We start from the raw sequence: 20,299 nt of genomic DNA, 5'->3' as shown, positions 1-20,299 counted from the left end.
TGATCCGAAACATCGCATGAAATTATTCACAAATCAACAATATTATATGGTTAAAAATCATGTCTTAAAATAGATCCAAGCATTAAACTAAAAATCACATGGCCAAAATTAAATCAAAACATCAATCTATCTGAAAACCTCAAATACATGACCTAGCCGAACCTTTTCATGCATAAAAAAAATCATATCTTTAAAACCAACTACAAAATCCTTAAAATAACATCCTAAAATGTGAATAAAAGTCTTGGAAATATCATATAAAAATATTAAAACCATTGGAGCATGCTGTCTAAATAAAAGATTCATGCTTATTCAAAACTGAAACTGTTTTCAACCTTCCAGTTTTCAACTTTTCGGATCTAAGTAAAAATGTCATCAAAAGATTATAACATGCAACGAATCTTCATCCATATTATATATCAGCATGTTAAATATATTCCATAAAGAAATCAAACCAAGATCTTGCCAATAACTTGGTCAAATTCATCAAAACATCACACATTGTCTAGTTTATTGCCCAAAATGACTTCTTCACACTAAACCGGTGTTTCACTTATTACTTAACCAAGAAAATTGACATAAAATATACCAACAGAAATTAGACTCAAAGATGAACAACTTTAGTGAGGAATACTTCATGAGAAAACACTTACAATTGTTTAAAAAAGTCAAGAAAGTTAAGCTAGAAAATCTACCTTAGAGCTTCTTTGATTTCCTTTCCAAGAAAAGAGTTGGAAAGTGACCAAATGAATGGGGAAATCACCTGAATGCCTCTTACACATCTGGAGGGTGATATGAGGGGTGTGAATGACCTTTTGAATCAGGGTTTCAAGGGGGTTGGGGTTGCTCTCAAACCCAAATCCAGTTTTTCTTTGCCTAATAAAATTACCAAGGTTTAAAAGAATAAATAATGATATAATAACATGAATTTGAGTGGTTAATAGCATATGAAAATGATTTAATCAAGTGATTAAGCACTAAGCTAAAAAGCTTAAAACTGAGTTCATTTAGGTTTTGAAGGCCAACTTTGAGGTTTGGGGAAACCATTTAAGGTTTCAGTTTCAACTAAGCTTTTAGGGTTTCAAATGTGTTCCAAGTATTTGAGGTTTTACTTGAGTTGAAACACTCTTTAGTTTGGCACAAATTGGATGGTTAAATAGAATAATATTTGGCTTAGGTGGCATGATTACGAAACTTTATTTCCTTCACATTTTCCATCTCATGGTTCTTCTTGGTGCCAAGTGTCCAATTCTATTCACCAAATATGGTTAAGATTTTTTCAAGTATCTAAATAAAACTTCTCTAATCTAGTTATGACATTCCACACTATGATTTTGAAAACACTATTCTAGGTGCTAACACCAAGGTTACTATTCACTCTAAAAAATTGAAAAATAATTTTGTATTGCAAAATCCTAAATATTCATACTAACCCCAATATGAATTTTTTTTAATCAAAATTTGACTTTAAAATGTCTCGAAATAATCAAAACTCATTTTCAAATAAGCATTATTCTGGAAATCGAAAATGATTTTATTGCGTCATAAAATCTTAAATATTCATACGAAACTAATGGCACATACCTTTTCTTATTCTCACACTCCTAAATATCTCTAATAAATAACATTATGCTTATGACACCATTGTGAGTAGCAAAACTGACTATGCTGACAAATTATAACCTATACGAATGGATCAATTCGTAAAAACTTTCTAATTTTCATAAGATTCCTAATGCCTAAAAAAAATCATTTATTGAATTTTTGGCAGGCTGTTACAAGAAATGTTATAATTTAAGTCTAGAATATTGCCCAAAGAATGATAAGGAAAAAAAAAAAGATGATCAGAATTCCTGCAATTGGAAGTCCATTGTACGTTAAGTTGTGTACACGACCTGACATTTGCTTTGTAGTTGAATTAGTTAGTCGTTATCAAAGTAACCTAGGACTTGTCTATTGGTATGCAATTAAGAGTATTTTCTGATACTTTCATGGGACAACAGGCCTCATTTTTTGTTATCAAAGTGGAGATATGAAATTGAAAGGTTATAGCGATGCTGATTGGGCTACAGATGAGTGTAAATCTACACTGCTTAAGCATTTATGCTTAATGGGGGATTATGAGAATCAACAAGCACCACTAAAGGATCCATTGCAAGTTCAAGATAGGCCAATCACAAGGTCAAGAGCTAAGAAGATCAAGAAATCAATGCAAGGATTGGTATAATCTACTTGGGCTGAGTTTGCAAATTCATCGAGTAAGACTCCAACATTCAAGATGGGCTTGAAAGAAAAAAAAAATTCATTTTTAACCCATGTGATACAAGCTATAGAGGGGGTTGGCATAGCCTAGGGTTTAGTATAATCTCTTTATTTCAATAAGTATAGGTGTGTGGGCCTATTTTATGTTTCTATATTTAATTCATTAAGTTGATTTCTTTTATTAGCTATAGGGGATGTTTTGGGTTTGAAGATGTTTAGCCAATGACTTTTAATTAATGAAGGCCTTAGTTGGCCTAGGATTTATGTTAGTTAGCCTAGGGTTGCAATGAGGGATTAAAAACAGCCTTGCAGCTACATTTTACACAAGTTTTAGTATTGAATGAAATTTCAGAGAACTTTTCAGTTTTCTCTAAGTTTTCTTGATTGAACAACGAACTTATCAAAGGCAAAAATTTTATAGCATTCTTATCAAATCTAGGTTCTTGAAACAAGATTTCAATGGATCTAGATCTTCTTGACTTTATTCTTGGGTAAGTTTTCAATTTGATTGTGGGTTCAAGAGATTTTGATTCCATTAGTTCACATCAGTTGTTTCTTGGTGTAGTAAGAAACAACCATGTATTGCTTTGTTCACAATGGAGTTAGAGTACGTTGCTTGTTCAACAACTATATAAGAGGTTATTTGGTTGAGGAGATTTTTCAGAGCCACTAGAGATTATGACTATTGCAGATGAAGCCTTTAAGATACACATTGATAGTATGATTGCTTTGGCATATGTAAATTATTCCAAATACTGTGGCAAAACCAAACACATAGTATTTGGTTTCATTAGAGATATCATTGCGTTGGGTGAGGTAATCCTACAACATATCTCTTCTATCAAGATGGTAGCTAATCCTCTTACTAAAACTACTAGTAGAAATATTTTTCGAACTCATGTTAGGAGTTCTAGGACTTTATCAAATTTAATATCAAATTTAATATATGTTGTATGAAAGATAACTTAGACTTTATTGTACATTCGAAAAGTTGAGTTTGGGTGTTGAGAAGTGTTGAGATTGTTGTGAATAGTAGTGAAAAAGTAGGTGAAAAGTAATAATATAATATTGAATAGTAATAAAAACTAATGAATAGTAGTAAAAAATAGGTGAAAAGTAATAATAAAGTAATGAATAGTAGTGAAGTATATTGATGAATGTTGAGAGTATCTCAACACCCAACATCAGTGATATTGTTGTATTTATCTCATATTATAAGTGAAAAACACATATTATAAAGATGTCACCAAGCAAAGATTAGTTCAATTACATGGATGATCACCTTGGCACTTGAATAACGAGCAAGATGAGACAAATTAATTATTTTAGTGCTTGGAAAGAGAGCAAGTAAACATATTAATGCTTTAGAAGCGTTCAAGATAAATTTGAAGAATGTTGCCTTACCTTGGCTAAAATAAGACTTACAAGAGTTGTATATGAAGTATTTGCACAAACCTGATTAAAGCAAAATTTGAGATCTTAGACAGATGTTAGATGAGTGGCTATACTAAAAAACTCAAGTTAAGGCATGTTTATGGTGACTAGACTCAGATTCCTATGACGTTTGAATATAACAAGCCTAATTGAGTGGGAGTTCCGCCATAACATACATTTCATATTGTATATGCTATAGAAGACCGTATGAGGTAGTGAATGAATTGGCCATTGCTCCATCACTATGTGAGCCCTAATGGATCAATAGATAATCTATTCATATGCTTTTAAACCTAAAACTATGTCATAAGATGAAAACTTGATTTTCCTACTTTGGCATGTTTTCATAAGGCCACGAATGATAGGTCTCACAGAGCATGTCTAGAAAAACAATCAAGTCTAATTGAATTAACATAAGTGTTTAAGAAAGATTATTTGGATTCTTACTTGTTATTTTATGACTCATAACCCGGGTGGTTATGTCTATATGACTCAATATGATCATGAGCATATTACATAATGTGAGGTCAAGAATTTCTTTAGGTTGTAAACTTACAAGGGATTAAAGATCCTTGACCTAGTGAGATCAAATAATCGGGAGTATTGACGAGACGTTATAAATGATGTACTATGTTAGTAAAATGGTGATTTAATATAGTACTCCTACCATTTGCCTTCTCGTTAGGCCGCACACATCATGACCCATGTAGTGTCCACATGGGTAGGAAGTTACAAATAGTTAGTTAACTCTTCATCATTGGCAATTAATTAACTTTTAGGAAAGTTGATTAACGATCCCATTAAAAAGCTCTTTAAATGAGATTTTTATATATGTTAGTTTTAAGAGAGTGAAAAAGTAAACATGTAAACAAAAGACCTCTCCTCTATCTCTACAATTTCCTAGAGTAAATTTTAAGCTTTTGATAGGAATTATTTTAGGAAACTCTAATAGTCTCCTAAGCAAAGGTACAATCATAAAAATTTGATGTGTGCCATCAGAAAAGCAAAGATATGAACTTGTAAGAATCACTATCTTGTCAACCACTATCTTACAGCAAATTTAACCAACCATTCAACAAAGAGAGTTATCCGAGAGTCTCCCTGTCTCTGTTATGTCACTATTTATAAGATACGGGTAATAAAATAGCTTCCATGTTGTCGCCATTGTCAAAGCTTATATTATGCACTCAAATAGCCTGGTCAAAAATGTAGCATAAGAAGGGTCCATTCAAAGCCTATCTTTATTGGAATATTAAAATACAAAACCCCTGTTATTAGTCTAGAGCCACGTCATAAAAGAGATACCACGTTCAAATCAAAAGCAGGTATGCATGCCATGGTACTCTAGTCCATCAGTATTCGCAAGAGAGTCGAAGAGATTATGCACCAAAACCTCTACTAGATTTGTATCCGGAATTACACTCATTCCGCCAACGAGAAGGTTGTATAAATTATGAAAAATTCTTTTTGTCATCCTCACACTTCACACACCACACTTATTTTAATTTTTTTTTCATTTTTCTATAATAAATATGTAGTGTGTAGATGATAAATAGAATAATTCAATTAGTTTAATAAGAATAAAATGAAATAAAAAATAAAAAATAATATTTTAATATATAAAATGTGTGGTATGAGATGATATGTAGCATTTCTCATTAAAAATAAAATTTCTGTCATCCATACTCGGTAAATATCTAATACGAGGATATGTAATTACATACTTTACATCCGGCATTCTCTTTACAGAGCTTGTAAGAGAAAACAACACATAATCATCGAATGGACATTTTTTGTTTATACAATGAAATTAGAGAGGAGAAATTTTAAGGCAAGCAAGTTTTTTATTGGCACATGGCGTTCAAGAACAAAACCATGACTAATCTCAAGGGTACAAGGATTTTTCCGCAAGTGCACCATGAGTAATTCAATGGAAGTTCCACCAATCTAATGGCTCCTAAAAATTGTTTACACCCAAGAAGATTTGAACCTTAAACCTGGAAAGAGCTTACTAACAAGACCAAGGTCTTCACCACTTGAGCCAACTCCCAGGTGTTTTAAGGCACATAATTGAAAACAAAGAGACTCCCAATTCAATTAAAACCATCAAAAAATATGATTTAACACTCCCAGTAAGGAGATTGACCCTAGGTAATTATTGGAGTAGTTTGGCCAAAAAAATTAAAAAAAAACCTCTTCAGAAACTATCACCATGAAATTCCATGTTATTTCGTCACCGTCTGATAAATTGCAAGTAGAGTTTCTGCAATTAGCCCTCAAGGGCTGATGCTCCAGATATAATCTCGATCAATTCAGTGGTAATAGATGCTTGCCGAGTTCTGTCGCAAACAATATGAAAAACAACATAAATTAGAAATAACAGCAAATAAAATAGCTGACTTTCACCCTCTAGAGTGTACTAGAATCAGAGGTAATAATTCAATTAACTAGCATAACCAATTGATTTGCTTTTACCCAAACTCATGCCTTGTGTGTGTGGGGTGGGGGAGAGAGAGATTGGTGTGTGGATGTTGTGCATGTATGTGCGTGTGCTTTTGTGTGTGTGGGTGGGTGGGTGATTGTGAGTGAGTGAGACCTGTTGTAAGTGAGTGTGAGTCGATCAAGCATATCGCCCGCATTTCTGCTTGAACTATCCATAGCAGACATTCTAGCTCCTTGCTCACTGCATGCGTTCTCCAACACCGCATTGAACAAGACCTGTGGGGAAATATTGAAAATTTTCTCAGTAAATCAATAGGGATCATTACCAAAATGAAAGGCACTACACATTTTGGATATTGACATTTTGACAGAGTAGTTGCATAGCACTGCTGCTTGGCAACTCAAACATCCGTAAAGAAAAGGTGAAAACTAAAACTTTTCCAGCAACATCTACCACATGCCAAATAAAGGGAATCCTCCGAACATAAGAAGTAGTTGGTAAACCTGTAGCCCATGAAGTGTTTAAATTCAAAGACACATTACAGTTGTTTCAAAAAGTGGACCTTAGAGCAAGATTCAGTACGAATATTGCCTCAGTAATAAAAATTAGCAAAATATCAGATACCAACGGGAGGCTTGGTCGATGTTGCCAACTCCTAGGCATGCTCGATAAACAAGATATTAAACTTCTATATTTCAACTGTTAAGATTCAAAGCTTACATAAGACTTTTGTTGTTACATAGAACAGTAAATCCTTGTCCCCACTACTGCTCAAAGTTCAAACATAGAAATCTTCTTCGCTAAGAATGGCTTACACAAGAAAATTGGAACTCCCCAAGATTCTGGAGTACTTCTGACTTTGTTTCACCACCTTCAATCTCATAAGAGTCTAGTTCACCAAGCTTTCCCCCAGATTCAGCCTCTTTCTCCACAGCCTAGCATCAACAACGTTAGGAAACCAAAATCAGAACAAGGAAAGGGAGCTAACACATAACAAGTTAGCGAAGCATTTCCATCACCTCAGGAGATAAAACAGTTGCCACAGTGGGAAGAAATGAGACAACTGACTGGAACTTGTTGAAGACAATCCTCAAGGCATCATACTCAACATTCTTTAAAATGTCATCTGCCAGAACAGAGACCTGAAAGGACAACAATTTGAATGGAACACAAGGAAAAGTAATTCTACATGTGAAATTATTCAGACTTATACATTTAATATAGCCATCGAATTTATTTCAAATGAGTGAGAGACAAAAAAAATCAACAAAGGAGGAACCTTATTTCACTTCAAAAATCAAATTTATCGGCCATTTAAGGAATCGGGATGAAGTACCGAGGATGATGTAAAGAGAAAGGCCTCAAGAAGAACTGGAAATCTACAGAGCAAATTTAATATGAACGAAAATTAAAAAAACCTTGATATGCACGATCTAAAGTCAGAAAAACCTTGTACATCCACAGATCTTAACCATTCCCCTAGCATTCAATAATTAATTTTATTTAAAGATAACTTCAAGCTTCAACATAATAACAACAATAAGATAAGACTTCTAAAATCCAATGCACATATATGCAAACAAACAATGAAAAATACTTCTGTAATATATGGTGGTGGGAAAGAACAGATATTAACCTGCGTATAATTCAAAGGATTCTTTTGCAACTCAGTTATGGATAACTCGATATCCTTCTTTGAGTCACGTATCAATTGAGCCTTTGCTTTTTCTCCCAAAACAACGTATTTTGTTTCTTTGTCGGGGCCTGCAGCAGTAGATATATATTTGCTTTCAGATAGCAACCAATCTATGATAATAACACATAAGGAATTCCCTCCTAACAAATACCAGCAGTCAACTTCTTCAAAGCCTTGCTTATCTTGACCGATGTAGAGTTAATTCCACCACAAAGACCTTTGTCTGAAGAAATGGTAACAATGACATTCTTCTTCACATCAACACCTAGTATTGCAACAAAACGTAGCACAATTAGGGAAATTTATACACCTCTCAGAATGGGAAAACAAAGAATAAAAAGAAAAGCAATAAGATCAGCCTTTTTAATTTCAAGCATGGAAACCGTACATCTATCGAGTATACTTTTATGTTCAGTAAAAAGTATAATTTTAACTGAACATCAGTGGAAAAATTATTTTAAGCCCAAAGTTGTTAGCTTGAATGAGACAAATGCAAAGGACGTCCTTTCGATTCATCTTTTAAGCACTTCCACCAAAACTTTTACACTAGTTTCAAACACAAAAAAGGATATCAGGGTGTGCTCTCACAGAGATTTTGGAGAAAATTTTGGCACAAATATGAAGAGATCCATTCTGTGCATCCTTTCCTTTCAATAAGTCATGACATTAAAAAGTTCTAAAAAGAGATTTGCACACATTATTTGAATGGGGCTTACTTCGTTCAACACTCCTAAAAAATAACTCCATTGTCGATTGGAAACCCTGGCAGGGAATAACACCATTTCAAAGTAGCAGAACATGGGAAGCCAATATGCCATTAATGGCATTGTTACCCTACATTCAGTAGGATTATTCTCATTTCTTCAAAGGGGGATGCAGAACAATTAGTAGAAAATGACGGTATCGTAGTAGAAAGTTAAATTTATGTCACCACTCTCATAAACATATTCTCTATAGAGTTACAGCAGGATGAGAAGACAAATGTGAAGTATTTATGGCTAAAAGCACAAATATCAAAGACGTAAAGATGCAGAAAGAACAAGTAAATCATTGAGGTCAAACTCATAGACTTATATAAGGAAAAAACTACTATGACGTCACTAACTCAAAAGTAACATTTGATGAAAAACAAAAAACGTATATTTGGACAGCACAGATAAAAAATGAACATACTGGGAGTGTCGCCAAGAAGGGCAGTAAATGGCTGCCACAGGCCACGTGAGTTTTCAGCTCTAACTTGAATCGCTCTAAGCTTCGAGGCTGCAACCATTTTCATTGCCTTTGTAATTTTCTGGATATTCTTCACACTCTTCATCCGGTTTCTGACTGTATATCCGAAAAATAGAACCATATGTAACATACAGACTGAAATTTTATAGGCCTTATAAGTTCGGACCACAAGCCCAATTTGTTAAAGCTAGAAGGAAGATTATTTTATTGGGCCATTAGCCCATATGTTTTATTTGAGGATCTAGTATTTTTTTGATAAGTTTATTTGAGGATCTAGTCTTTTTTTGATAAGTTTATTTGAGGATCTAGTAGTGAGGAGATAGGATTGAATGTGAAATTATGGACCTAGATTTAAAATGGAGTAGGTCCGGCCCATTAGGCCTAGAGATGGATGAATAAGCCCAAGTATTTTCTAGCCAAAGCCCATTTGATTTTTGGCTGTTAAATTTGTGATAATTGCCAACCAATCCCTAACCCTAGATAACTACTGCAATTTGAAGAGGAAAAAAAAGTCTCATCCTATCAAGTCCAACCCTTTTCCAGCAACTTCAAGTAGGCATGATCATACCCTTACATACATGGTAAACAATGGTTTTCTTTTAAAGTATTATGTATGTATGAAACTTTATTGAAAACCCCTTTTTACACACCAAGTTATGATGTGATGAGTGTTACAGGATGTTTGGTAATGTTTTTCATCTCATCTCATCCCATCCCATCCCATCTCATTTCATTCCCAAACATCATTCAAACACAAAACACTTTCAAACTAACTTTTTCAAATCCCAAAACAAATATAATATTAAAAAAAAATATTTTAACAATATTTTGACTTTAAAATATTTTTATTCAAATTTTCTCTCTCCTGTTCCAAAAACCCATAAAATATCATAACTCAAACCATTTTACTACTACTGACAGATCATTTCACTACTATTCATAGATTTCTCATCTCATCCCATTCCCCGAGCATCCCCTTAGTTTCATCGTCATCTTATTATGTGTTTTACAAGCATCATGATATGTTTTCATTTATTATTACAAGAAGCTGTGTCATTCATTATGTATATGCATTGTGATAAAAAAATATAAAAGACAAATTATGAAAGAAGCTTTAAGAATGTCCATAAGAGATGCATGATACCAATGTGGTTATGGGTGGATATGCAAACCACGGAACTAAGCATGGTCCACCATAGCATGTTAAGTTAAGTGGTTCCTCTTGTGGCAAGAGGCAGTGGAACCAGTGCACAACCCTGTGCATGAGGGTTATGGTGTGCTAGCGAAGAAAGGGAAAGGTAAGTTTAATGAGTTATGCATAGTACATGTTACATGTTTATGCTAGTATAAGTATTAAGCATTCACGCTTTCAAGAAAACCATATGTTTATTATGTTTATTGTATGATGTACTACTTATTGAGTATTCAACTGATTTTTGTTGTTTGCCTTTTTTTTGTTTTATGTTTTTAAATTGTCCAGGTAAAGAAGAAGATAGTGTTGATGAGCTGATGGCCAGGCATAGATCATGCATCAAAGGATTTTCAGACTTAGGGGTTGTTTGGGAAGTTAGATGAGATCGTCTCAAAACTTCTTATAATTTCCTTTCCAAACTCAAACACAAAACACTTTTCAATTTCAAATCTTTCCAAACTTTCCCATTATCTAATCATTATTTTATCATTACAACTTTTCCAAACTTACAAACAAAACACAAAAAATAAAAAATAAAAACTTCAAATTTCAAAACAAAAATAATATTTAAACGGTTTTCTAACTTCACAATAATTTTTATTCAACTTTTTCTCTCTCCTTTCCCAAAACCCAATCAAGCATCTTAACTCAAAACATTTCACTACTATTCAAAAAATTCTCATCTTATCACATTACCCAAACATGCCCTTAGTTAATAAGTGTCTTTTTTTCATTAAAGTATAAGTTGTAAATTTTCTTGCTATAAGACTATATATTTGTTATTGTTCAGGAATTTATTTTCAATAAATTAAGTACTTTTATTATGTTGGGCCTTTTTACCGGGCACACCTACGGGAAGGAGCGTTACACTATAGTGCAACAGAAGCAAGTCTATAACAGTAATGAAAGGCAGATACTGCATGATGAGTGATTCTTACCAATTTGAGTTGAAATCGAGCGCAATCCCAGGGGGGCCTGCTCCCTGCTCAACCAAACCAGTTGATTTAGTACTTCCAAAGGCAAAAAGGAATAGAAAGTATTTGAAGAAAAAAAAGTTTGGAGCAGTAAGACAATGAGAATAAAAACAATTATTCTTTGGATAAAAAATTTCAAGAACCTTGATATGTGTATTCTCCGGTTTCAATGAAATTCCATGTTTTCCTAAAATTTATTGTTAACCCCAACATAAGTAGTATACAGCAAAGACCCCACACAAAGAAGGAAGAAGAAAAAGGCAAAGGTCCATATCTAAGGCTAAGAACTTCTAAATGGTCTAGAAAAGAAAGGGAAATCTCAATTCATCTCTCCCATCTCTCTCTCCATCCAGAGATCCAAGACACAAAAAATGTCCTTCAAATCAAATCACTGTGTCTCAAACTAAGTATAATTATTTGCTACAAGGCATACACTTCTTCTATTTTCCATGAATCTTCGACCCATTAAGAAAAGCATGTGTATTCATTAGGATTGATGATTTTTCTCAACTGTCATATACAACTCATCTGATACAACTAATTTGACTTCCAAGGGATTTACAATTTCAATCATGTCTACACAACTATCCAATTTAATTGAAGTGATAATTTAATTTCTAGGGAAAAAAAAGGATCTCAAAGAATCATTTCCTTTTAATTTCCTCTATTTTATCATAAACCAGAGTATGAAATACAATACATAAATTCCCACTGTTTTGAGTTTCAAAATCAATAGCGTGAGACTTCTTCCATTATCCGGTGCTTGCTCAGAAGCCAAACAGATTGTAGATAAACGTGTGTATATATATATTTATAATATGTAAAATATCTATATTTATTTTGTACATCTATTGCTCAATGCAACCCAAAAACCCCCCATTTTTTGCTTGGTTACAAAGAATCAAGGAATCTATCAGGTCTTTCAATAATTTAGGATGCGAGAGAGTAACAGCTAAAGCAAGTTATTCTAAGGTGAGGTTTGGATAGTGATAGTGAGGTGAGATGAGATGAAATGATTTTAGATGAAAGTTGAATAAAATATTATTTTTTAATATTATTACTGTTTTGGGATTTGAAAAAATTGAATTGTTTATTATATATTGTGTGAGTATTTGGAAAAATTGTAACAATGATATGAGATGGGTTGAAACAAACTTTGTATCCAAACCTAGCCACATTTCATATCTCGATACCATTTTTTCCCACGTCTTTCTCAGCAACAAAACAGAAAAGAAAACAATAGGAATCTGAATCTAAAGGTATGATATCACACACACAGACAGAAATGAGCATGTTTTGATCGTACTGAGAGATGACAGAGGGTCGGACAGCGGTGATTGATTGGGGGGAGATCAGAGGGGCGAGACGCCTCCCCTCTCGTCTAACCGCAGCCATGGCCATTTGCTCCTGATGGGCGATCGGTTGTGACAAAACCCTAGAACTGGGTTATATAAGCTTGCAGCAGAAGAATCAATGGACCGAATAATCTGTAAGGGCAAAAAAATCGCACAATGATTGAATGGAACAATCGAAAAAAAGGGTGAATGTTTCTATATATGGCCAATAAACTCGGGCTTTAGTTGCTCCAACTCCTCCAACCTTCTATGCGAACAAACAAATTCTAAAATCGGGCTCGTTTCAAACATTCTAACGAAGATATAGACACTTACCGAAAAGGCAGTCGGCGAGAGAGAAACGGTGGCAGAAACTCGAAGGCTAGGGTCAAACGCGAGGGAGGAAGGAGAGAGCAGAGAGATAGGGACTAGATAGACAGAGAGAGGTTGCCGGAAGGGAGCGTGCGTGTGGGCTGAAGATTTACGTCAAGAATAAAACCACGTCGTTTCGGATTTGTGGTTTTCGGCCCGGAATCTGGAAATGTTCGGCCCCGTGATTTTTTCGGCCCGCAATCCGAATCCGTGATTTCAAATTTTATTTCAATATAAATATTTTCTAATTTTAAATATTTAACTTTTTTTTATCTAATCATTACCTAATTAATATAATTTTCTCTTTGAATAATGAGATAAGACTATTTTATATGAAAGTTGAAAATTAAATAAAATATTATTAGAATATTATTTTTTAATATTTTATTATTTTAAAATTTAAAAAAGTTGAATTATTTCTTATATTTTATGTGAGAATTTAAAAAAGTTGTAATAATGAGATAAAATGAGTTGAGATGAGTTAAACTTGAAACCGTCTTTATATCCAAATCTAGCCTCAAACTTTCAAACAAAACATAAAAAATAATTTAACTTTTTCAAATTTCAAAATAAATATAATATTAAAAAGTTATATTCTAACAATATTTTAACTTTATAATATTTTATTTAATTTTTTCCATCTCCTTTCCAAAAATTTAATAAAACATCATAACTTAAATCATTTCACTATTATTCACAAAATTTCACCATTATTCACAAATCATTTCACTATTATGTATAAATTTTTCATATCATCTCATTCTCCAAATATTTTCTAATTATTTTCAATCTAAAACCCGCTTTGTGGTTTTCAACCTGTAATTTTTTTTACATAGAAACCGAGTATAGGGTTTTAAAATCCAGTATCCGGGTCTCGTAACTGTACCCAACCTAGGTAGGAACAGGTTGAGTGATGTGGTTTTTGGTCCAGAATCAATTAACCGGCATATGGAATCCGATTGGTTGAACAATCCTGTTCAGCAAGTAGAGAAAATAAGATAGAATAATGTTATCGAGTCATCTGAAACTTATCACTCAGGTAACCCTTTTAATGTGGCATCACCACGTAGTACCACGTGGTTTCTTAAAAAATACACAAACACAAAATGAGTAGAGAGAACTTATATTTCCAATCTTCTTTTTTTGTGTTTTTCAAAATGCTTTTGTTTTGAATACATTTTTTTAAATATAATAAACACGTAACACCAAGTGCTAGTGCCACGTAAGGAGAGTTATTTGAGCAGTAAATTTTAGATGACTCAGTAGTGGTACTTAATAGAATAACCATGCAACTGTTTCATTCAAGGTTGCAGAACGACTGTAAATCATAGTAAAAAAGATTTATGGTGCCTAATCAGGCATGTTTTCTCTTATTCTAGCCACTTTTTAGCTAGCATTACAATACTGCATTATGAGTGCTCTTAGATCTTCCGCTTCCCGTAGTGACTTTGCTGTTTAGTTCCCTATTGTTGGGTAAAGGAGAAGAATCTCAATTTGAGAGCTCTTTAGTTCTTTAGGCAAAATTACCACAAAGCCCATTTAACAACCACTGCTACCTTTTGGTAGGATAGCAATATGTGACACGATTCGTTAACCCAATACGAACACGACACGATAAAAGTAGGTTTGGGTTTAGCTTTAATGGGTTTGGGCCAAAGCAAGTTGACTCATTAAGACACGATTACTTAACGGGTCACTAACGTTATGATCTGTTAAGAAAGTTAAATTTATATTTTTACATTTATACCTAAAAGTTAAAAGTCTCATTCCTGCTGCACTCTAACTCAGACTCTCTTACAATCTCACATTCATCTTCAAATATTAAGTCCCTCTCTTAATTCTCAATTGAGTCAGTTCACATGAGTCACGACCGCTTCCCACGCTTCCTATGGAGTGTATTTTGGTGCTTTTAATGTTTGGATTTTAATTTTAGACTTATGTAGTTAGTTTTATATTTTTTAGAGATATTTTAATTTTAAATTTTATGTGAAATTATGTTGATCGGGTCAAATAGATTATTTGGGTAATTCAACCCTTTTACATAAACGGGCTGAAACAGATCGAAATGGGTCATGCTATGTTGATATATTTTTAATTAGTTCATAACGGATCAAAACAGGTCGTGTCAACCTGTTATTTTAATAAGTCGTGTTAGAATTTAGAAATCTAACACATTAAGTTTAATGGGTCGTGTTCGGACTAACCCTTATCATATAATATACACGACTTGATATAAAATGAACACGACTTATTAACACACACACACACACACACACACACAATGCAATTTCTTTTTTTAAAATAATATATAAAATAGCTTAATATATAAATTTATTTATTGCAATTATTTGACCTCAAGTTCCCTTTTCTTCTTTGCCCAAATATTCTTGTTTTTGAAGAACATGGAAATCCAGTTTTAATTTTTTAAGCTAAGGTAATCGTAGTATTTTGTGCATGAGTAATATTAGATACTGTTATAAGGTATGCAAGACCCGTGTATTCTGTTTGAAAAAAATTAGGATCCATTATTAAAAAAATAATTTTTCATATGGATCTTAGATTTATCCATTTTTCTCAAAAGAATGCAGGGGCTTGCACACAATGTTTTAAATTATATTCTGGTGATCATTTCGGTTTAAGTACTAGAATGAAATATTAGGTATCGATGCGTTCCAATGTACCATTGCAGGATTATTAAGTATATATTATATATAAATATATATTTATATATATAAACAAACAACTAAGAGAATAAATACATGTATTATATGTAAGTGTGTATTATGTATATGTGTATATACATGGAAGAATTTAATATTTATAAAATGAACATACGATGAAAAAACCACAAAATTGAGCTGAGACACAAAAAATAAAGAAAAAAAATAAAAGAATAGAGAAATTATTAAAAATGATGATATTTTAAAAAAATGATGGGAAATTTTGACGACGTGTTTCGAACGCATAAGGGTTAGATTCTCAGCGATCCAAGTCTTCGGTTTCTTAGGCTTGCGATAACAAAGAAAGAGTTGGAAAGGGCGAACCTAGGGTGGTCTGGGGAGCCTTCGATGCCTAAGTCAGCAATGATCCTTCAGTATTCCGTGAAATAGGAAAATACAGCAAGTAAATTCTCAGTTGGAAGAACTCTTTCCCTTTACCTGATGGCCGAGAGTCTTTTTATACCCAGCCCTAAGGGTTAGACAAAAATACCCTATGACCTGGGTAAAGGAGTGTCCTTTTGGGGTTCCTTCCACCATACCTTAATTAATGCGGCGTGATCCCCTGAATGAAGTAATTAATGCGAAGTGATTTCATGTTGAATTCAATTAATGTGGCGTGATCTCTTGATATTGCTCTGGAGTCCGCTCTCTTCCCTTTGGCGTGCTTTCCTTCCTTTTGCTGGTTTGGTTTCCCACACTTCCTTTGTTACATCTTATCTTGACTCAGACAGGCATGCCCGACTTACGTGGGTCACACATCTCGTTTGGGTCGTTGAGGAACTCCACGGGCCTGGGCTTAGCTTTTCGGGCCCTCTAGGGCGCGAGGGACCCTCCTGATGTCTGGTCTGGGCCTCTTCATGAGCCTCGAAAAAAATCCCCCCAATAGTTACTCCACCAAATCTCATCGCTTCTACCTGGCCGATTGAGCAAAAACACTGGCGATCTGATTGCTCCGTGTGTCCAATCTTGGTTCTCCTGTTGCTGTTCTCGAATCGGCTCCCAGGGATTTAATCCTGATACCCAATGACAACTGTTCCGTCTTTTCCATAATGATAGCTGTCAGACGTTCTCTTTCTTACATGGTCGTGTATGTGTGCGGGGCTTTAAATCATTCTTCCGCCCTCTATACTCATAGCGTATCGAGAGCTGATCGTTTACTAACATAAATTCTATTGTACTATTATTGCCTTCCTCTCATTCTTCTCGCTTTGCCCTTACTTCTTCCCGCTCTTCACTTTTTGTCGAATTCTCACTGTCCAAATGGCTGCCCGAAAATCTACCGAACCTACAAGTTTCAAGTGTTGCCCTGAGGCAGGCTCGCTAGAGTCGAGCTATGCAAGCCACTTTTGGCGTTCAGAGGCCTCTCCTGAATTCTTTCAATCGCTGGCTTTGATTTATCACGTTCCAGACACGGTAGTTTTCAAAGCTCCGATGCCATGTTAGAGGGTTGTTGGCATTGATGGCTCAGCGTCTCACGTTGCCTCTTTTCCCAGCATGTTCTTTTTCACTCTGAGACTAACAATGTGATTTGTTGCTATATCATAGTCTAGTTTAGTAAGTCCTGTATTGTCTCTGGTTGGCCCCTGCTCAACTCCATCCAAATGCCTGGCAAATCTTGATTTGTTGTTGTATCATATGACGACGAGCTTTGTTGAAGGCCAACCCTAAGCATGCTGATTTAACTTATCGAGACTTTCTCTTGACTCACAATGTGAAGATGGGCATTGGGGACATCTGTAGCTTCAGAGGAATAAATGCCCTTATAGTATTAGACATGAGATATTGTAAGATTTCCAACTGGACTAGTAAATTTTTCTTCGGGGCTGGCTGTGGGTGGTAGTTCCTGGTTGGTCAAATTGGTCATGATGAGTTCTCAATTAGGGCTTCATGGGGGTTGTACCAAGTGATAGGGTTGTGCGCCCAACCGCCATGCTAGATGAGTTTATCACATCGTGATCGTCTGGGACTTGGTGGCCCAACACCCCCTTTTTGTTCACTTTGAGGTTCTTCTTGGGAAGGACAATCTTGCCGCTTTCCTTCCTTTGATAGTCCATGTCGTTCCTTCTGCCCATGGTATCTCCATTCGCTTATCACCTGACCTATCAAAACAATGTGCCTTGGACTTTCCTTTTAAGGGTAAGGGGAAGAAAGCCAGCTTGAAGCCTAGTGGGGATGACTCTGTGTTCCTGAAGACCTCAACTTCGAGGGTCATTGGCGCTGAGCGCCCAGGTTTCATGGCGCCTACGCAACCCCTCGCTCCCTCTTCATCTTCTACGAGGCCAAATTCGCGTCCTAGGGAGGGAGAGTTCACAAATCCTAGTACATCCGCCATGTCACTTTCTCCTATGGCTTTAGTTGTGGAGCCTGTTGCGATCCCTGGCCCAAGGGGCCCATGCACTCTTACGGAGTCGTGGGATGCGTCTCAGAGAGGGAACCTGGTTCAAATGCATTTCTGGGACACTATTCTAGATAGGTGCCCCGTCAAACCCAAGAGGTGGAACTGCCCCCAGAGCTAAAGGCAAAGATGTCTCATTCGTCAGCGTCTACTGCTCGATCCTCTGTCGAGGATTACGAGTTCAAGGAAGTCTCGGGCCATCTTGGGGTGGATTTGGAGTCTGTCAAAGAAGGCACTTCCGTCCGTGGATCTCCTGTAGAGGTGGTCACTACGAGTGATGTTTTGCTTGTTGTTGATGTTGCCAACCCACTGGTGGATGCAACCATTGGCACTGCCGAAGACGATCAGTTGGCGATCGAGCCTATTATCCCTTCCTTGTCGAGTATTGGGGAGGTCACGGCTGTTGAGCCTGCCATCCCTACCCCACCGAGTCTTGGGGAAGTCGCGGTGGTCAAGCCTATCATCCCTACTCCGCCGAATCCTAGAAAGGTCGTAGCTGTCACTTGGGATTCCGGAGAGGGAAATCGACATAGTCTTGGTTGTGAGGACATGTCACCATCTCTCACATCTGCCCCCTGCTGATGCCCAAGGGTGCTCCTACTTCTTCCAGTTGTAAGCCTAGCGAGGTGGTCCTGGGTGAATCTTGGGGAGGTGGGGTTGACTCACATTTGTCAAAAGATGCAAATGAGGCCATTCAGGCCTCTTCTAGGCTTAAGGGTAGAACTTGGCAAGAGGAAGCCTTAGAGTAGGCGTTTAGGCTATTGTGAAAGCTTCTTTTTGAGGTCTCTCTTCTTGTGCTATGCTCTTCCCTTAGCTACATTTTCTGCATTTCTCTTTATCCTCGCCTTTTACTTCTAACTTAGAATTTGCATGGGGTAGAATGGTTGGCTGAGCATATTGTGAGTGGCTGAGAGGTGTTCGAAAGGGAGAACTTAGAGCTTTGGTCCATAGTGATGACGACTCTCCATTATGCCAACAGAGAGAGGGGGAGAGAATTTGTTTGGAGGTGGAGCTAGTCATAGCTAGAGAGTGGGCCATGAAGGCCCAAGAGTCATTAAGCAAGCTTCAGGAGTCATTGGACCTAGCATAGGCAAAGAACAAGAGGCTGAGGGGCCTTAGGGATTTTGACTCTTAGCATATCAAAATGTTAGAGGAGGAGCTCTCAACTTTATTGGCCATTGTAGAGGATCGACGAGCCCTACTGTCTATGGCCAGAATTTGTGAGAATGAGGTACTGGCCAAGTTGGGAGTAGTCCATAAAAGGATAGCTGCCCAGGACGTGGTTACCTAGGATCTGCAGAGCGACTTGGCATAGGTGCAAGAGGTTGCCACTCACTTAAGCGAACAGTCGGGGAGGGCTCTCTTTGTTCGAGACGACACTTGGTCTCACGGGTACCTTGAGGGTCTCGAAAGGATGCGCGACTACGTCATCCTGAACCCTCAAGAAAGTTCTGAGGTGTTGGCGACATACTTGTAGGTCATCGAATTTAGAAACTTCAAGCCTGATCTAGCTGCTCTTAATCATGCTAAAGAGATCAAGCGAGCGATGGTCCCGGACGTATTCCTACCTGAGGATGATAATCCTACTGACCATCCTTTCGAGGGCGATGCGCATGCTAACTTAAGGGGAGGCAATTTCGAGGGGGCTGGCGCTGCCCCTGCTAGGCTTGTATAGGAGCCAGGTCCTCTCGAGGGGGGCTATACTAGCCCTGAAAGGGACCCCGGTTCATCTCGTGACTAATCCTGCTTGTCGTTTTTCTTTCTTCTTTTCCTTTTATTTATTTTTTTTTTTTTTTTTTGCGGGTTGTGATGTAGCTTCTTCGCCCCTAGCTCTTTACCTATATAGACCATCGACGTAATGCGTCCCTTCATTTCTATATATACATTTCGTATGATAATACATCTCCTTTATGTCATGATTGTTCCCCTGTATCTCTAGCATGTTCCCTTTACATGGTCCATATGCCTGCCCATTGTGGGGGTTTCCTTTTTTAGGGTGACACTTGATATTCCGTTCCTCTGATTTCCTTGCTATACACTGACTTTTGATTTCCCAATAAGGCTGGTTCAGTATTCGATGCTCCATTCATGAATCTGCAAGGATCTTGGGTAGTTGGCCATTAATGTCTACCCGTTAGTCTTCCCATATTGATGGTGTTGGATAACACTCATCGCGCGTGTCACATGATTCATGCTGGGCTTTTCATGAGATTCACACTAAATTTGGTGAGGCTCTGGGATACGTAT

At 36.2% G+C, this 20,299-nt stretch overlaps 1 protein-coding gene across 1 annotated transcript; it reads right to left on the bottom strand.

Annotated features, from left to right (window-relative positions):
- Nucleotides 1–5,520: 5,520 nt before the first annotated feature.
- LOC122281282 (ATP synthase subunit gamma, mitochondrial-like) lies at nucleotides 5,521–13,063 on the bottom strand. Its single transcript, XM_043092646.1, has 10 exons — nucleotides 12,902–13,063; nucleotides 12,538–12,718; nucleotides 11,196–11,239; nucleotides 9,009–9,161; nucleotides 7,987–8,100; nucleotides 7,776–7,903; nucleotides 7,159–7,281; nucleotides 6,955–7,074; nucleotides 6,293–6,414; nucleotides 5,521–6,035 (listed from the first exon to the last, which is right to left on the bottom strand). The coding sequence occupies exons 2-10, from the start codon at nucleotides 12,630–12,632 to the stop codon at nucleotides 5,966–5,968; spliced, it is 969 nt and encodes a 322-aa protein (XP_042948580.1). The 5' UTR covers nucleotides 12,633–12,718; nucleotides 12,902–13,063; the 3' UTR covers nucleotides 5,521–5,965.
- Between the last annotated feature and the right edge of the window lie 7,236 nt (nucleotides 13,064–20,299).

The sequence above is a fragment of the Carya illinoinensis genome, chromosome 11 (genome assembly GCF_018687715.1).
Source record: "Carya illinoinensis cultivar Pawnee chromosome 11, C.illinoinensisPawnee_v1, whole genome shotgun sequence".
Taxonomy (NCBI): domain Eukaryota; kingdom Viridiplantae; phylum Streptophyta; class Magnoliopsida; order Fagales; family Juglandaceae; genus Carya; species Carya illinoinensis.
Note: the sequence above shows the minus strand (reverse complement) of the source record. Positions and strands in the feature narration are given on the sequence as shown.

What these genes read in the sequence shown, in the direction of transcription:
- LOC122281282 (XM_043092646.1), bottom strand. Translation starts at nt 12,632, where the DNA reads ATGGCCATGGCTGCGGTTAGACGAGAGGGGAGGCGTCTCGCCCCTCTG. An exon ending in CGACCCTCTGTCATCTCTCA is followed by an intron (nt 11,240 to 12,537) that starts GTACGATCAAAA and finishes TTGGTTGAGCAG; the next exon opens with GGAGCAGGCCCCCCTGGGAT. An exon ending in ATCCTTTGAATTATACGCAG is followed by an intron (nt 7,282 to 7,775) that starts GTTAATATCTGT and finishes TTGTCCTTTCAG; the next exon opens with GTCTCTGTTCTGGCAGATGA.